Below are 13,794 nucleotides of genomic sequence, written 5' to 3' on the forward strand. Positions count from 1 at the left end.
TTTTGGTGCCCTTTGTCTAGTTCCAGTGCCATGCTTTCATCATCTCCATTTTCCTTTGTCTCTGGAGAATCGGGCAGAAGCAGAGTAGCTTCCCCCTCTTGTTCACTCCAGCATAGCAGACTCCAGGAGACATACCAGGAGTGTTCATGCTGCATAGCTGACTTATCCCTACCGTCAGGAGGCCAGTTTTCTAGAGCAATAGACTTCTTTGGAAAGTCTGACTATTTTTAAAATATGGTTGTTGAAACAGAGCATGTAGCAGAGTGGTTAAAATCTATGTCTGTTTACTGTGTGTGTGTTTAAAAATCCCATTAATTTCACTATTTTTGGAGGGGAGGGCTGGATTGGATCACGTCCTTTGCACTGCTCTGGTTTAAACTCTTGAACTCTGCTTTCTTCAGGTGAGTATGTCAGTAATCTGGCTCTTCTGTGCATTGCGTCCTGTAGGTGGAATTTGAATGCATTCACCCTGGGAAGAAACAAAAGAAAAAGAGCTACAAAAACTCTGGAATTGTTAGGATAAAATCCTGCAAGGTAAGCTTGTGTTCCAAACTGCCAGCTTTTCTGTCCCTGCAGGAGAGGAGGTGTAATCCTGAGTATTTGTTCCTTTAGATTGAAACTGAATACTCTTTCCTGGATTACATCATGGGAGGCTGCCAGATTAACTTCACAGTGAGTTGCTCACTTGCTTTATGTCTTTGTGAATGACAACATAATAATTCAGAGGTTTTATATAATAGACATTTTCCTCTCTAATATCTCTCAAAGTAATTTCTTTGGTTGATTGTCATTAGTGTTGCTCTGCATCTCACAGTAACTCTAATGGGCAGAGAGCTTCTTAAACCCTTCTCAGGTAATTTATGTTTAGACTAGCAGTAAACAAGCTGGTGTCTGTCCATCCCCTAGGAATAGGGTTCCAATACCTACTTGTGCCCTAGGGATATGTCTCAGGTGCCAGTGCCTGCCTATGACTTCCAGGGAGTGGAGGGGGCCCAGAGCAGTACTGTTCATTGGTCCTGGGGAGATTTAGTGCCAATGTGCATGTGCACAAGTGTTGGGCTAGGCGTGAGCTTCAGTTTCTGGATAGAAGTGTTTTCTTTCTCTTGCTTACATGTAATGCTGGTGACACTTCAGCAGCCTGCTGTTCTTATCTTCTTAATCAGGTGGGTATAGACTTCACTGGCTCCAATGGAGATCCAAAGTCACCAGATTCTCTTCACTACATCAGTCCAAATGGGATAAATGAATACCTGACTGCCATCTGGAGTGTGGGGAATGTGGTCCAGGATTACGACACGTATGTAAGAGGTTCTTTAACTCAAAGGTTCTAAAACATTTGTACTGGTGACCCCTGTCACATACCAAGCCTCTGAGTGTGGCCCCCACCCCCCATCAATTAAAAACACTTTTTAATGTATTTAAAACCATTATAAATGCTGGAGGCAAAGCGGGGTTTGGGGTGGAGGCTGACAGCTTGCGACCCCCCATGTAATAGCCTCGCGACCCCCAGTTTGAGAACCCTGCTTTAACTGATTCATCCACAGGCTTCTGAAAAATGTGCTGACAGTCAAGGGCTATAGGTTAATGTATAATGCTGCTGTCAAGTGTTAATCTTTTGTTGCTGGTGACGCATTTCATGCCTGAGTGCCGTGCTTGTTCAACTCTCAGTTCAGTGGGAAACAATTGCTAGCAGCTCTCTAATTTTAATGAGCTCTGTCTGGCTTTAGTCCTCTCTTAACTTGAAATATCATTAGTTTTTTCAGTGGGACAGTGTGTGTCCTGAGAGAGATACTGGAATTCTCAACCATCTTTCTGCAGTCCCTATAGCCCCTTCTGGTTAAGTAGGGTCAGACAAAGGCCATTCTCTGACCAGGATTGAGTTTGATCTCTAATGATCCTTCCACAGTTCCAGAGTATATGAGATCACTGGGCTACTGGATCATCTAATTATGTGTGCCACAATTCTGCACCACAGCATGGGCCGGGAAATGCACCCCTTGCCACAGAAGTGTGAACTTTCATTACTGAATTAGAGATGGTAGGTAGGATGGGGATAGGCTATGAAAGGCCTTGAAAGTGTAGACAGCTAGCTTGTGTTTGATACAGTAGAAAAGAGGGAAGCAGTGGAAGGATGCAAATAGAGAGATTACATAGAGCAACGGGCTAGGACAATGGTCTTGGCAGCAGCATTCTGAATGGGTATCAGTGGGACAAGATTGCATTTGTCCAGGCCAGAGAGAAGGATGTGGCATTAATTGAGCTGTGGAGAGCCTGGAGAAGAGTTTTAGCTTCCCGGATGGATAGGAGAGGCCATATCTTAGTGATGTTATGCAGAAGAAATTAGCAGGATGTAGACAGCCAGGATGTGAGGACCTAAAGAGAGGTTTGAGTTGAAGATGGCATCCCAGTTATGGGCCTGAGTGACAAGAAAGATGACTGTGGTATCCACAGTTATTGAGAAAGGAGGTAGCAGGGAGAGCTTGGTGGGGAAGATCAAGAGCTCTATTTTAGCTGTGTTGAGCTTGAGCTGATGGCTGGATGTCCATAAGGATGTGGATATTTGTCCAGTTCTGTTGTCCACCCTTCAGAAGGGAGGTTGGAAAATTAGGGTGGGTTCAGAGAAGAGGCACAAGAATGATGTAAGGACTGAAAAACCCACCTTACAGTGAGAGACTAAAGGAGCCCAGTTTATCAGGGAGAAGGTTAAGAGATGAACTGATCAATCTAAGTACCTACATGTGGAGAACTTTAATTTCTGCCAGATTAAAGCCAGACAAATTGAAACTAGAGATAAGGTGCAAATGTTTAGCAGTGAGGGTAGTTAACCATTACCAAGGAATGTGATTTATTCTCCATCTCTTGAAGTCTGTAAACCAAGCTGAAAGAGGTGCTTTGCTCTAGTTCAACCAGAGTGGCTGGGCTTGATACAGGAATTGCTGAGTGATATTTTCTGGCTTGTGTTTTGTGGACATCAGACTAGATGATCCCATGCACCTGTGCTGATCTGCCTGTACTGGCTGGTTTTGCTGCATACTTGTATTCCTTTTTTACTGTGCAACTAAGCTGCATTTTGGAAATGACATGGGGCTGCAGCTCTCTCTCTGTCTTTCAAAACTGGGAGTCATCTTGGTGCTCACGAAGGTGAGGAACGAATATCTCTGGATAAGTGTCCGCTCTTAGCTCTGTCCCTGAACACCAGTCCTGTCCTGCAGCGTCCCTGCTGTTAAGTTGTAGGCAGGCCTTATGTGAGCAGAAACTGCTGATGAGGGGTTTGGTGTTCTGAATGGGGATTTGAGCTCCTCTTTTCAGTAACCCAAAGCAAGCTTTGCAGCACTGAGCCCAGCAGCATGGTTTCACAGGACCTGCACCACCTCCTGCTGATTTCAGCGGGAACAGGATTGGGTCCTGTGCAGCATTCGTCTTCCATCAATTGAAGCAGCAATAAGGGGAGGCAGTGTGGGGGTGGCTATCCCAATTTTTCAGGCTTCTTATTGTTTCCCTTTCTCCTGCAGAGATAAGCTGTTTCCTGCGTTTGGGTTTGGAGCGCAGGTTCCTCCAAACTGGCAGGTAGGTTTCTCAGAATTCTGCCAGCACTTCTTGTGTGCATGTCAGTGTTTCACTAAATGGATGTAAATGTTCTCTCTTCCAGGTGTCTCATGAATTTGCCTTGAACTTTAACCCAAACAACCCCTATTGTCAGGGTAAGCACACCTTTGTCTTTGTTAATGTTTCTTGAATAGGAGAACTGCTGGTTTAAATTCAGTTTTTTATCCCCACAGAAATTGGAAATGGAACAATTGTTCGCTCTTTTTGGCAGCAGAGGTCTTAGTTTGTGGATGATTCATTCCAAATACTCTGGATTCATATGTATCATTTCTTCACCCAAATGTTCACTAAATATTCATCGTTTTGCAAATGTGGCTTTTTAAAAGTATTGAAATTTTTCATTTGTTCTCAAAAGCTGTGGTGTTAAACAGTAGCTTGTCTACGATCCTCTTTTTAATTGTTGTTCTTTCATTTGAGTTGGTTTATAAAGTCCTTGGAGCTAGGCCTGTCTCATTCCCTCTTTATTCAGTACCTAGCACATAATCATTAAATTTAAGAAACTTTAGTTTTTCTATCTTGTCTGGGGCCAGCAGAAAATTGCAAATCTGCGAGTTTTCCTGAGTGAATCCAAGTATTTGTTCCCAGAGTGAATATGGTTGCCCACTGCATGGCTAGGATCTTTCCTTGCTACCTCAAGGTTGTCCCTTTATGCCAGCCTTGTGGAAAGCCTTGGTCCTGCAGTTACGCAATTAAAACCAGTGTGACAGGCAGTGTGAGTGTAGCATAAATTGCAAAATGAAGCCAAATCAATAAATCAGTTTAAGTGTCCACACAAGAGTTTATAACAGTTTCACTAAATCAATTTTTACAACTTGGTTTTAGTTAAACCAGTGCAAGTGTCGTGTGTAGACAAGGTTTTCAATAGTATTTCTAGCCTAGTAGTGGCTAAGGACCCTAAATGGGGACATGGTTCCACTGAACTAGGCACTATACAAGCAAAGAATGCATAATCTTTGCCCAGAGACTTCACAATTTAGGATTTAGACAATATGCAGTGGATGCGTAAGCAGGAAAATGCGGGGAGGGAGACAGCAGAAATAAATGTGTTTGCACAAATTGGTAATCGCAGCTGATCACCAGCCTAAGCACACACCAGCCATCAGCCGCAGACGACCTTTTGTAGAGGAAACTTACATCAGCTGCATTATGTTAGTAGCACTAACCAGTGTTGTTTCTTGGAAAATCATTTGGCAAGTACAAGATGGGAGGAGTCTGCCATATATCCTCCACTTCTCTGCAGGTTTCCGCTGGCCACGCTGACTACCACCTTGGGCAAACACTGCCCCCTTACTGCTCCTGTGTAATCGGTCCAGTATGATTTTCTATATGCATCTTAAAGGTGTCTGGTTATTGTAACATGCCAGAAGGATAATGCTCATAAAACAATTAGCAAGATAGGTAAAACGTTAATATTCTTCTGGTAATTCAGACTTTCTTGTTGCATAGGAATCCAAGGAATTGTGGATGCTTATCGCCAGGCACTGCCCCAGGTCCGACTCTATGGGCCAACAAATTTCTCTCCTATTATAAACCACGTGGCAAGATTTGCAGCTCATTCAGCACAGCAAGGAACAGCTGCTGTAAGTCCGTGTTTATTGGTTACAGACCTGCACTCTCGACCTTTCCACTTTCCCTGAATGTGATCAAATGGAATCGCAAAGAGATTTCTCCTTCCCTGCTTGGACTCCTCTAATTTGGTTCCCCCAGCTTGCTCAGATCTTTGGTATTTCACTCAGCCTGTGGTGGCCAGGTGACCTTTACTCCACCTGGTAATGTCTTGGTGAAACACTGGCTCTGTGCTTACTGCTGAATAGGGTGGGGTGCAATGGTAGGCGCTTGATGGAGGTGACATCTAGTTGTTAGAGGGCGGTAGGGGAGCCCAGGCCTTCCCACTCCACTGGACTCTGGCCCAGGCCTTGTGAGGGTAGCCAAGGTCAGGTACCCAGGAGCACCTTAACACAGTCCTACCTGGGTCACTTCCTACCCCTTCACTCTATAGGTCAAGCGTTTTCAGTCTGTAACCAAGGTAATGTAGAACAAACAGTGCCTTAAGTCAGTCTGGGGTCTAGTGGATTTGTTCCTCTCTTTGCAGAGGTGCAGTTTCCATGTTCTTCCTCAGTAGCTCCAGAATCGGGTCCTTCTCCCTGCCTGGTCAGCTCCCTTCTAAGCTATCTGGATGCCTTTTAGGCCCCACTTCCACCTGGTGCATGCTCTGCAGGTGAGGCTGGGTGCGGTTGTCTGCGCCCAGAGTTGTTTCTTAACCCTACTCCTACTACTGGCTTTATACACCCTGTCACAAGGGGTCAGGGTGAACTACCTCCCTTCTTGGTGCAGTTCCAGTGTTGAAGTAATTGAGTAATCTTCCCTGGAGGGGATGCAGGTCAGCACGGGATGCGCAAAATGAGGCAGTAAGGAGGCCCTTAAAAGTTTTCAACCCCTTCTAGTGCACCACTTTCATAGAATCATAGAAGATTAGGGTAGGAAGAGACCTCAGGAGGTCAAAGCAGGACCAACCCCAAGTAAATTATCTCAGTCAGGGCATTGTCAAGCTCGGCCTTAAAAACTTGTAAGGATGGAGACTCCACCACCTCCCTAGGTAACCCATTCCACTGCTTCACCACCCTCCTACTGAAGTAGTTTTTCCTAATATCCAACCTAGACCTCCCCCACTGCAACCTGAGACCAGTGCTCTTATACTTTCCCAAACAGAGAAGAGACTGGTATAACCACCAAGGGCATGTCCAAGTGTCCTTCCATGATGATGAGCAGGGTTGCTCGGTTAGCATGATTGTGTGCACCAATTTGTAATTGTGCATGTCAGTGGCTAATTACATTACTGCATATGTGAATCCGGCGCACAGTTGCACACACACTGCATTTGTATGCCTAGCTTGTTTAAAAATCAGACCATTAACTTGTATGGTTTCATTTATTCAATTTGAAAACCAAGTCTCACCAACACAAAAGCCTTATGTTACCTGATAAAATTACTTGTTCTTAGAGTGCTTGCTCATGTCCATTATTCTATTGTTGGTGTATGCGCTCGCCACATTCACCAGGGCTGGAAGTTTTCCCCTCAGTGGTATCCGTAGGGGACCGGCTCTGGCACACTCTGGTACTCTCTTGGGTGTAAAGTCACCTTAAAGTTAATTTCTTTATCCTTTGTAACAATACCACCAGCAAGGAAAACAGCATCAAATAGCAGGTTCTGCAGCCACTGTGCTTGCTTCAGTGGTACTTTGTTGTTCCCTACTGTTTTCTGTCCAAAGATCTTAAAATTCTTTACAAACTTAATTGAACTAAACCTCTCAATCCCCCTGCCCCCTTTAAAACTAGATCCAGATTATGAAAATCTGAGTTGCAGAGGGAGAAATGACTAGCTGGGGGTCACATATATATTGTGTGACAAAACTGGGAGCAGTCTTGTGCCTTATCCACAACACCATCTGCTTTCCCTTCCTCAAAGGAGCAGTGGCTAAGGCAGGCTTCTTTTGCATTCGGTTTGATGTTAAACTCGCTGGTTGCCTGATTTAATGTTTTGCAGCAATACTTTGTCCTACTGATCATCACAGATGGTGAGATCACTGATCTGGATCAAACCAGGCAAGCTATTGTTAATGCCTCCAAACTGCCAATGTCTATTATTATCGTTGGAGTTGGCAATGCTGATTTCAAAGCCATGGAATTCCTCGATGGGGACAACGGCGTATTAAAGTCCTTGACAGGGGAGCCAGCTGTACGAGACATTGTCCAGTTTGTGCCTTTCAGACAGTTCCTCAATGTAAGTTATCTTTTATTTTAACGTGAGGAAAAAACCCAGCCTGTTAATCCTGATCCCGTTGTATACAATTGTCACAGGTTTGATCTGAGAGAGGAGTGTTTTTGTAGAGAATCTGTTAACCACATAATTAGTGTATGAAGCCAGTGAGCTGTCTGCGAGGAAGTGTGGCCCAAAATTGCTCTGGAAACTGTTCCTGAAGAGAACTGAGAGATGTTTCCTGCCCATCAGAAGCTGAGCACTCCCAGCTTGTTGGGTTGAGGAACAAGAGACTAAGTAGAGGTACTTCCATTCAACCAGGGGCTTAGTATGTTGCCTCTGCTATGTTCTCAGCATCCAGGAGATCAGAAGACTGAGCGCAGTATCTCCCCTGGAATGTGAGTTAAATTGCTGTCACCTCACTAGGCCTGACCTCTTTGCCTCCATAACCTTGGTGGCACAGGAGTGAGGCATCCAGCACGGCGGAGCATGTTACTACCTTAGCCCTGCCTGCCTAGTTCCTGGTGGATTGCACTCTGAACAATTCATGGGAGCACATTGATTTGCCTGTAGGCTGTCATTCAGCCTCACCTTTTCCCCAAGTTTTGAGTTGAAATTAAACTTGTACTATATGGAGTTTGTCCAGAATGGCGTTCTCAATGGCGTTTTAATTTTAACATGGATAGCAAAGCGTTTTTCAAAGAGCATAGAAAGTGACAAGCTGAGCTGTCCCAAAGTACTGTGAGAAGATCTCCTGGGGCTGTGTCTGATGGCCACCCCCAGGGAGTAGTTCCAAGTCGAGCATAGCAAGGCCTGGTCCGTGGCTGGAGCTCCTTGGCTCCTTGTACAAGAATACAAATAATAAACCAAAACCGCTCTCGGGAAGATCCCTGTTTGATGTAGCGTGGCCCGTTGTTCTTCGAGCACCCTCCACCTCTGGATTAGCCCATCAGTTACTGGGAAGGCTGGCTCCTCTTGGGCCTTGCCCCCACAGGGATTTTTACCTGTTGTACCCATGTAGTTCTATTGGTATGACACCCTGTTTGGACTCTCCTGTTGTGGTGTAAGAGTGGCTGCTGCTTTTGTGATTAATTTCTTACTGATTTTCAGAAAGAAACAAGCAATTAAAAGTGCAAAAAGGTGAACAACTTACAGCTTGTGTGGGTCCAAATACCTCCTGTTTTATAAGGTCTGCAATAAAATTTTGCAGCTTTACAACTTGTCAAAGGTGCAAAACCAGATAATACCACATAGGCATAACATGTTAGGGTGAGGGGTAAAATAAACATACATGAATATTGCAAAGGAGGGAAGGAGGCACCAGGGGGAGGAAGTGGAGGGGTTAGATGGAATGGAGGTCTGGCATTCTTATAGCATCTCAATATTTTTTATCTAAATATATCTAGAAACGGGTCCAAATTTCTTCAGATTCATAGAATTGCTGTTGTCTGCAATAAGCTATTTCTTTGGCTGCACAGTAGGGAATATGAGGTTCTCCATATAATTTAGTTTAAAAACCTAGAGTGTCTCTTTTCAGGTTAACTTCTGTTGCCTGGGAAAAGGTTTATGCTAAACTGAAAAGGGCACTTTTCTACTGAATAAGAGTGGCCCCATTTGTGGGGAGGACGGACTGCTGGTACAGTGGTGTTCAGTTAATTCACAACTTAGGTAATACAGAAAAACTTTTTTGTATAGAAGAGGCCTCAATGTCAGGGCTGGGATGTAGAAGGCTGGGTCTAGCAATTGGAGCAGGAGTTGGAGTTGGGAGGCAAGCCAAGGGTCAGAGCCGGAGGCAGAATCAGGAGTCAAGCCAAGGGTTGGAGCTAGAGTTGGAGACTGAGGGCAAGGATCAGAAACAAGGCAAGGAAGCAGGAGTCAGATAAGTCTCCAGGGTCCAGTGTGGCAGCCAGGTAAAGCCCAGTTGTTCAGACAACTTCCTGTGCCTCTCTTTAGATTTAAATAGGATGCCCTGCTCTGACCAATCAGAGTTCCTGGTGTTTTTCCAACCAGGGCCCGTGGAAGCCCTCCCTGATGTTGTTTCAAGTTTCATGGTTTCTCTTTTCTGTTGATTAGTATCAAGCTTCAGGGTGGGAGCAGGGGGAGGCCAATCAATAGGAATTTAGGAGTAGCAGGTGTCGATTCCTGATGGTGATTTGATTCCAGGCTTGGTAATCCGCACTGAACTGGAGGCTGCCATCTTTCTCTTAATTAAGACAATTGGTGCTCCAGCCGGTATTGGTGATTTATGAATGAACCTGTTAGATTCTGTTAGAGATAATCTGATAAAACCTAGCATAGATTCACCGAAATGAAAACGGCACTTCTGGTTGCAGATCTGTTGGGCAGGAGAGGATATTTCTGTTTTTCTTTTCAAACACATCAGCAAACTGTCAGTATTTACAGGGAAGTTCTGCCGTGGGTTCTGATAGCCACCTGTGCAGTGACTCTTACCTGAGGTTTTAGTGGGTCAAAGCTTGGATCAATGTTGATTTCAAGGGCCACTTCAAGTTGAATGGTTCCTTGAAATATGTGTTAATTATTTGTGCTAAACAATCTGTTCCACCTTGTATTTAGCTGTGGCACTCTGAGCACGTTTCCCAGACCTGAGGAAGAGCTCTGTGTAAACTCAAACCTTCTCTCTGACCAACAGAAGTTGGTCCAATAAAAGATATCACCTCACCCACCTGGTCTCTCTACTGTGTTTTAATGTATTTCAGTGAGAGTGCTGTACTGATTGCCCAGAATTCCCTACAATCCCTATTGGATGAGAGCTGAAGCTATAGAGACATCGCTTTGAGTCTTTCCTTGTCTGAGGGGAATTGATGGATAACGTGGCCCTTTATTATATGCTGTCACGTTGGTTTGCTCACACTGGTGTCTCCTGCAGGCTCCTCGGGAGGCTCTTTCCCAGACAGTCCTGGCTGAAGTTCCAAAGCAGCTGGTGTCCTATTACAAGATGCAGGGCTGGGCTCCTGTGAAGCTACCTGGAGCAAAGCAAGAGTAGAGGAGAGGGTACCTGCCGTGCACATCTCCAAAGAAACAGGAAGAGCATCTCTGCTTATGTATCAGTCGTATTCAGATTCTGTCGCACATCATTTATTGCTCAGCACCTCCGAAATGGATCACTCTCGGTTCCCTGATTTACACACCATGTATCTCTAGTTTCTGCTGAATGTTAGAAATGAAACATTCTTTACAGAGATGCTACACGGAAAAAATGTAGCTACTGGCAGTTCTTACGTGAAAGAATTGGAGTCAGGGCTGACTCCAGGTTTTTTGCCTCCCCAAGCGCGCAAAAAAAAAAAAGGAGCTGGGAGGGCGTGGAGTGCCGCTGCCGAAGCACCAAAAAAAAAAGGCTGGAATGCTGCCACTTGAAAAGGGCCTCCCCAAGCACATGCTTGGAACCCTGGTGCCTAGAGCCAGCCCTGATTGGAGTTATGTATTATGTAGCTGTAGATGTAATTATAAGCAGAGGCAGTAAAAACAGCACACCTGGCCTCCCAAATTCTGAGAATTTATACGTATGAATCAGTTACTTCAGTAGATACTACAATCCTGACTTATGACTAGATTTCAAAGCCCACATGGTGTATGGAACTGCAGAAAACTGACAACCAAGTAGCATATTTCCATGCTGAGTTTATTGGAATATGAGTTAATTGCTATCATGTTTGCCAATATATGTCTTTGATAATGCATTGCTGGACAGAGGGTTTCTATTCTATTCCCAAATCAACTTGATAGAAACCCTCACATATTGATTTGCATCAAAGTCCCCCTGCTGCCTGGATGGCTCAGGTAATTTTTGTTGTGCCTTTGTAGAGTGCCATGTGATTTTCTATTATGTTTTCTTCATAAAGCAAATATATTTTTTAAACTTCAGTTACCAGATTTTGCAGAAGTAATTTTATACGGTTATTTATTTACAACAATTGCTTCAATGGTGCCTTCACTCAAAGCTTGTGTGGTGGGGACTGGACGACCTCTCGAGGTCCCTTCCAGTTCTATGATTCTAGATATAGGCCTCAGTCAGTCCCTCTTTCCCTCCAGTGAGAGCTTCCACAACTACAAGCAGAGAGAGCAGGTAAGTGTAGAGAACAGATGTGCCCAGGAGGGTGGGATTTCCCAGGTCACTTATCTCCTAGTAGATGGCACTGTAACTCTGACAGTCCTGTGTGCCTGTCACAGAAGGGAAGGAGGCTGCATTTCCAGGAAGTAATGTTCCTGCTTTATTTGCTGTTACAAGATGGGAATAATCCCATGGGTATGTTTGGAGATAACAGAGATGAGAGTTTAGTTCAAAAGGGCAATAAAATAACTTTGCCTTGTTGGTGCTCAGCAAACATTCACCACCTTCAGTTTTCCAAATAAAGAATCTGCTTTTATTTATAACTGTATGTGGGCTCTTATTTCTTGTTCCTTTCTGTGCTGCTTCTCCTTCTGCCGGTGCCTTTTCAGTTATTACCTTTAGTGGGAAAGCTTTACGCCTCCACTGCAGAGTTAGCTCATGTGATCTGCACCCAAGTAAGCACCCATGATCAGCCACGCTACAGAACTCAGAGGTACTGTGTCTTCACTAGTGCTTTGCATGACTAGGACTGCAGGGACATATCCCATGGTTCTTTGCACTGTAGTAGAATGAGCTGCTCTGATTTCCCTCCAGCAAACTGTGTGAGAACTCATCTGTCGTCTGCACACAAGGGGAATTGTGGGAAGGCATTGGAGGACTACAGCACTGGAGTGAGTTAGCCTGTGTCATCACCGCAAATGCGGGTGGGTTACCAGCCCAAGTGAAAGTGGCACCCAGGCTCTTACCCATACCCCAGCTAGCCCAGGTTGAAAGCACCACCAAACTTGTGTGTGAGGGTTTTGTATGTGAATGGAGATGGGGTAGGAGCAACAGCTTGTTATGAAACCAACTTTAACGCTTTGCAGTGTAGACAAACCCTTAGTTAATCCTTCACCCATTCAGGCAAAGCATTAGTCATGACTGGAAAGTCTGTCAGCCTCTGCTCTGAAGCGCCTGTTAATCTGCTCAAGTTTCATGAGCAAAGGATAGTTTCCTCCCAGGGGAGCAAACCAGATGAGCTTTTTGGAATGTTTTTGTTCCACCAGCTGATCTATACCGCCCAACTTTCCTGCACTGTAGGAGTTGGTGGAAGGAAACTGGCAAGCCCTGCTCAATAATCAATTGGTTGATCACACTGGAAGTTGATAACCTCAATTTGCTTAAAGTAACTTCCACACACTTATCAGCAGCAATAGTTAGAATTGGGGGTAGGGATAGCTCAGTAGTTTGAGCATTGGCCTGCTGAGCCCAGGGTTGTGAGTTCAGTCCTGGAGGGGGCCATTTAGGGATCTGGGGCAAAAATCAGTACTTGGTCCTGCTAGTGAAGGAAGGGGGCTGGACCCAATGACCCTGCAGGGGCCCCTTCCAGTTCTAGGAGATAGGTATATCTCCAATTATTATTTTATTATATAATTTTCTGGTTCATGGTACTTAAGGCAAATACTAAGAATCTCACACAGCCAAAAGGATTTTACAGTTTAAAAAGTCTTGTGTTCTCAGAGGGCTCTACTTAGCCAGCTGGGATCTAAAGGAACAAAATCATTCAAATTGCCTGGTGCCTTCACTCTGCTGAACGTGCCGGCTAATCTTCGCTTTAATGCATAAATATCATGAGGGCTCCATGAACGCTGCTCTTGGCTACTGTCTTTAACAGCAACTGACAGCCAGAAAACTTCAGCACACCTTGCCCACCCCAAACAAAAGGGCTAGTAAAAGCATTGGTTGGAACATGGAATTTATGCCAAACTTCAGCTCATGCTTCTACCTGCAGTCTGAAGAACAAGTGAGATGAGCTAATACTTACAAGCCAGGGGATGGACTGTGGTGCCCCAAAATTAGGAAGTCCAGACAACAGCTTACAGAATTCAGTCGTGCCAAGACTCAGCATCATGTTTGCTTGAGCTGAGAACTTCAGGACCATGAGGAAACATGTTTGACTCCAGAGAAACTCTACTGAATTAACTCTCCAAGAGTTGTGTGTGAAAAACACTAGCTACATTAACACAAGGCTGCCTGGATACAGGACGCATTGTGCATGTTTTACAGTGTAGTCTTTAATAAGTTGAGCTACACACTGAACAAGGAAACAGGACTAGAAAGTACTACAAATACTATTGCCAAAATTGCAATAAGTTGGGACATGCAAATGTTTCAGCTTTTAGTGTAAAACCTTCATCCTGTTACTTTTATTTGCATTTAATTTCTGATTAAGGAAAACAGGCTATTCAGAAAGCAAGCATGAACCCACGGATTCTCTGAACACACCTGCAAGCTTAAACAGGCGGGTATATGTGGAGGGCGTAACTCCCAAAGCCATTCACTGAGCATCCTCAGTAGCTTGCTTTGAAATGTTCTCAGCAGC

At 44.6% G+C, this 13,794-nt stretch overlaps 1 protein-coding gene across 8 annotated transcripts in view; it reads left to right on the forward strand.

Moving 5' to 3' along the window:
* Nucleotides 1-11,749, forward strand: part of CPNE1 (copine 1) — a 97,212-nt gene extending 85,463 nt beyond the window's left edge. For 7 of the 8 annotated variants that reach the window (XM_030532791.1, XM_030532792.1, XM_030532795.1 and 4 more), the window contains 8 exons: nt 448-534; nt 613-672; nt 1,164-1,297; nt 3,513-3,567; nt 3,650-3,701; nt 5,053-5,186; nt 7,151-7,387; nt 10,251-11,749. In XM_030532791.1, coding sequence (XP_030388651.1) covers nt 448-534; nt 613-672; nt 1,164-1,297; nt 3,513-3,567; nt 3,650-3,701; nt 5,053-5,186; nt 7,151-7,387; nt 10,251-10,367 — 876 coding nt within the window. In that variant the 3' untranslated portion in view covers nt 10,368-11,749. The remainder of the gene's footprint in view (nt 1-447; nt 535-612; nt 673-1,163; nt 1,298-3,512; nt 3,568-3,649; nt 3,702-5,052; nt 5,187-7,150; nt 7,388-10,250) is intronic. The other variant, XM_030532798.1, reaches the window with a different exon arrangement.
* The last annotated feature ends 2,045 nt before the right edge of the window (nt 11,750-13,794 follow it).

The sequence above is a fragment of the Gopherus evgoodei genome, chromosome 14, assembly GCF_007399415.2.
Source record: "Gopherus evgoodei ecotype Sinaloan lineage chromosome 14, rGopEvg1_v1.p, whole genome shotgun sequence".
In the NCBI taxonomy this organism is placed as follows: Eukaryota; Metazoa; Chordata; order Testudines; family Testudinidae; genus Gopherus; species Gopherus evgoodei.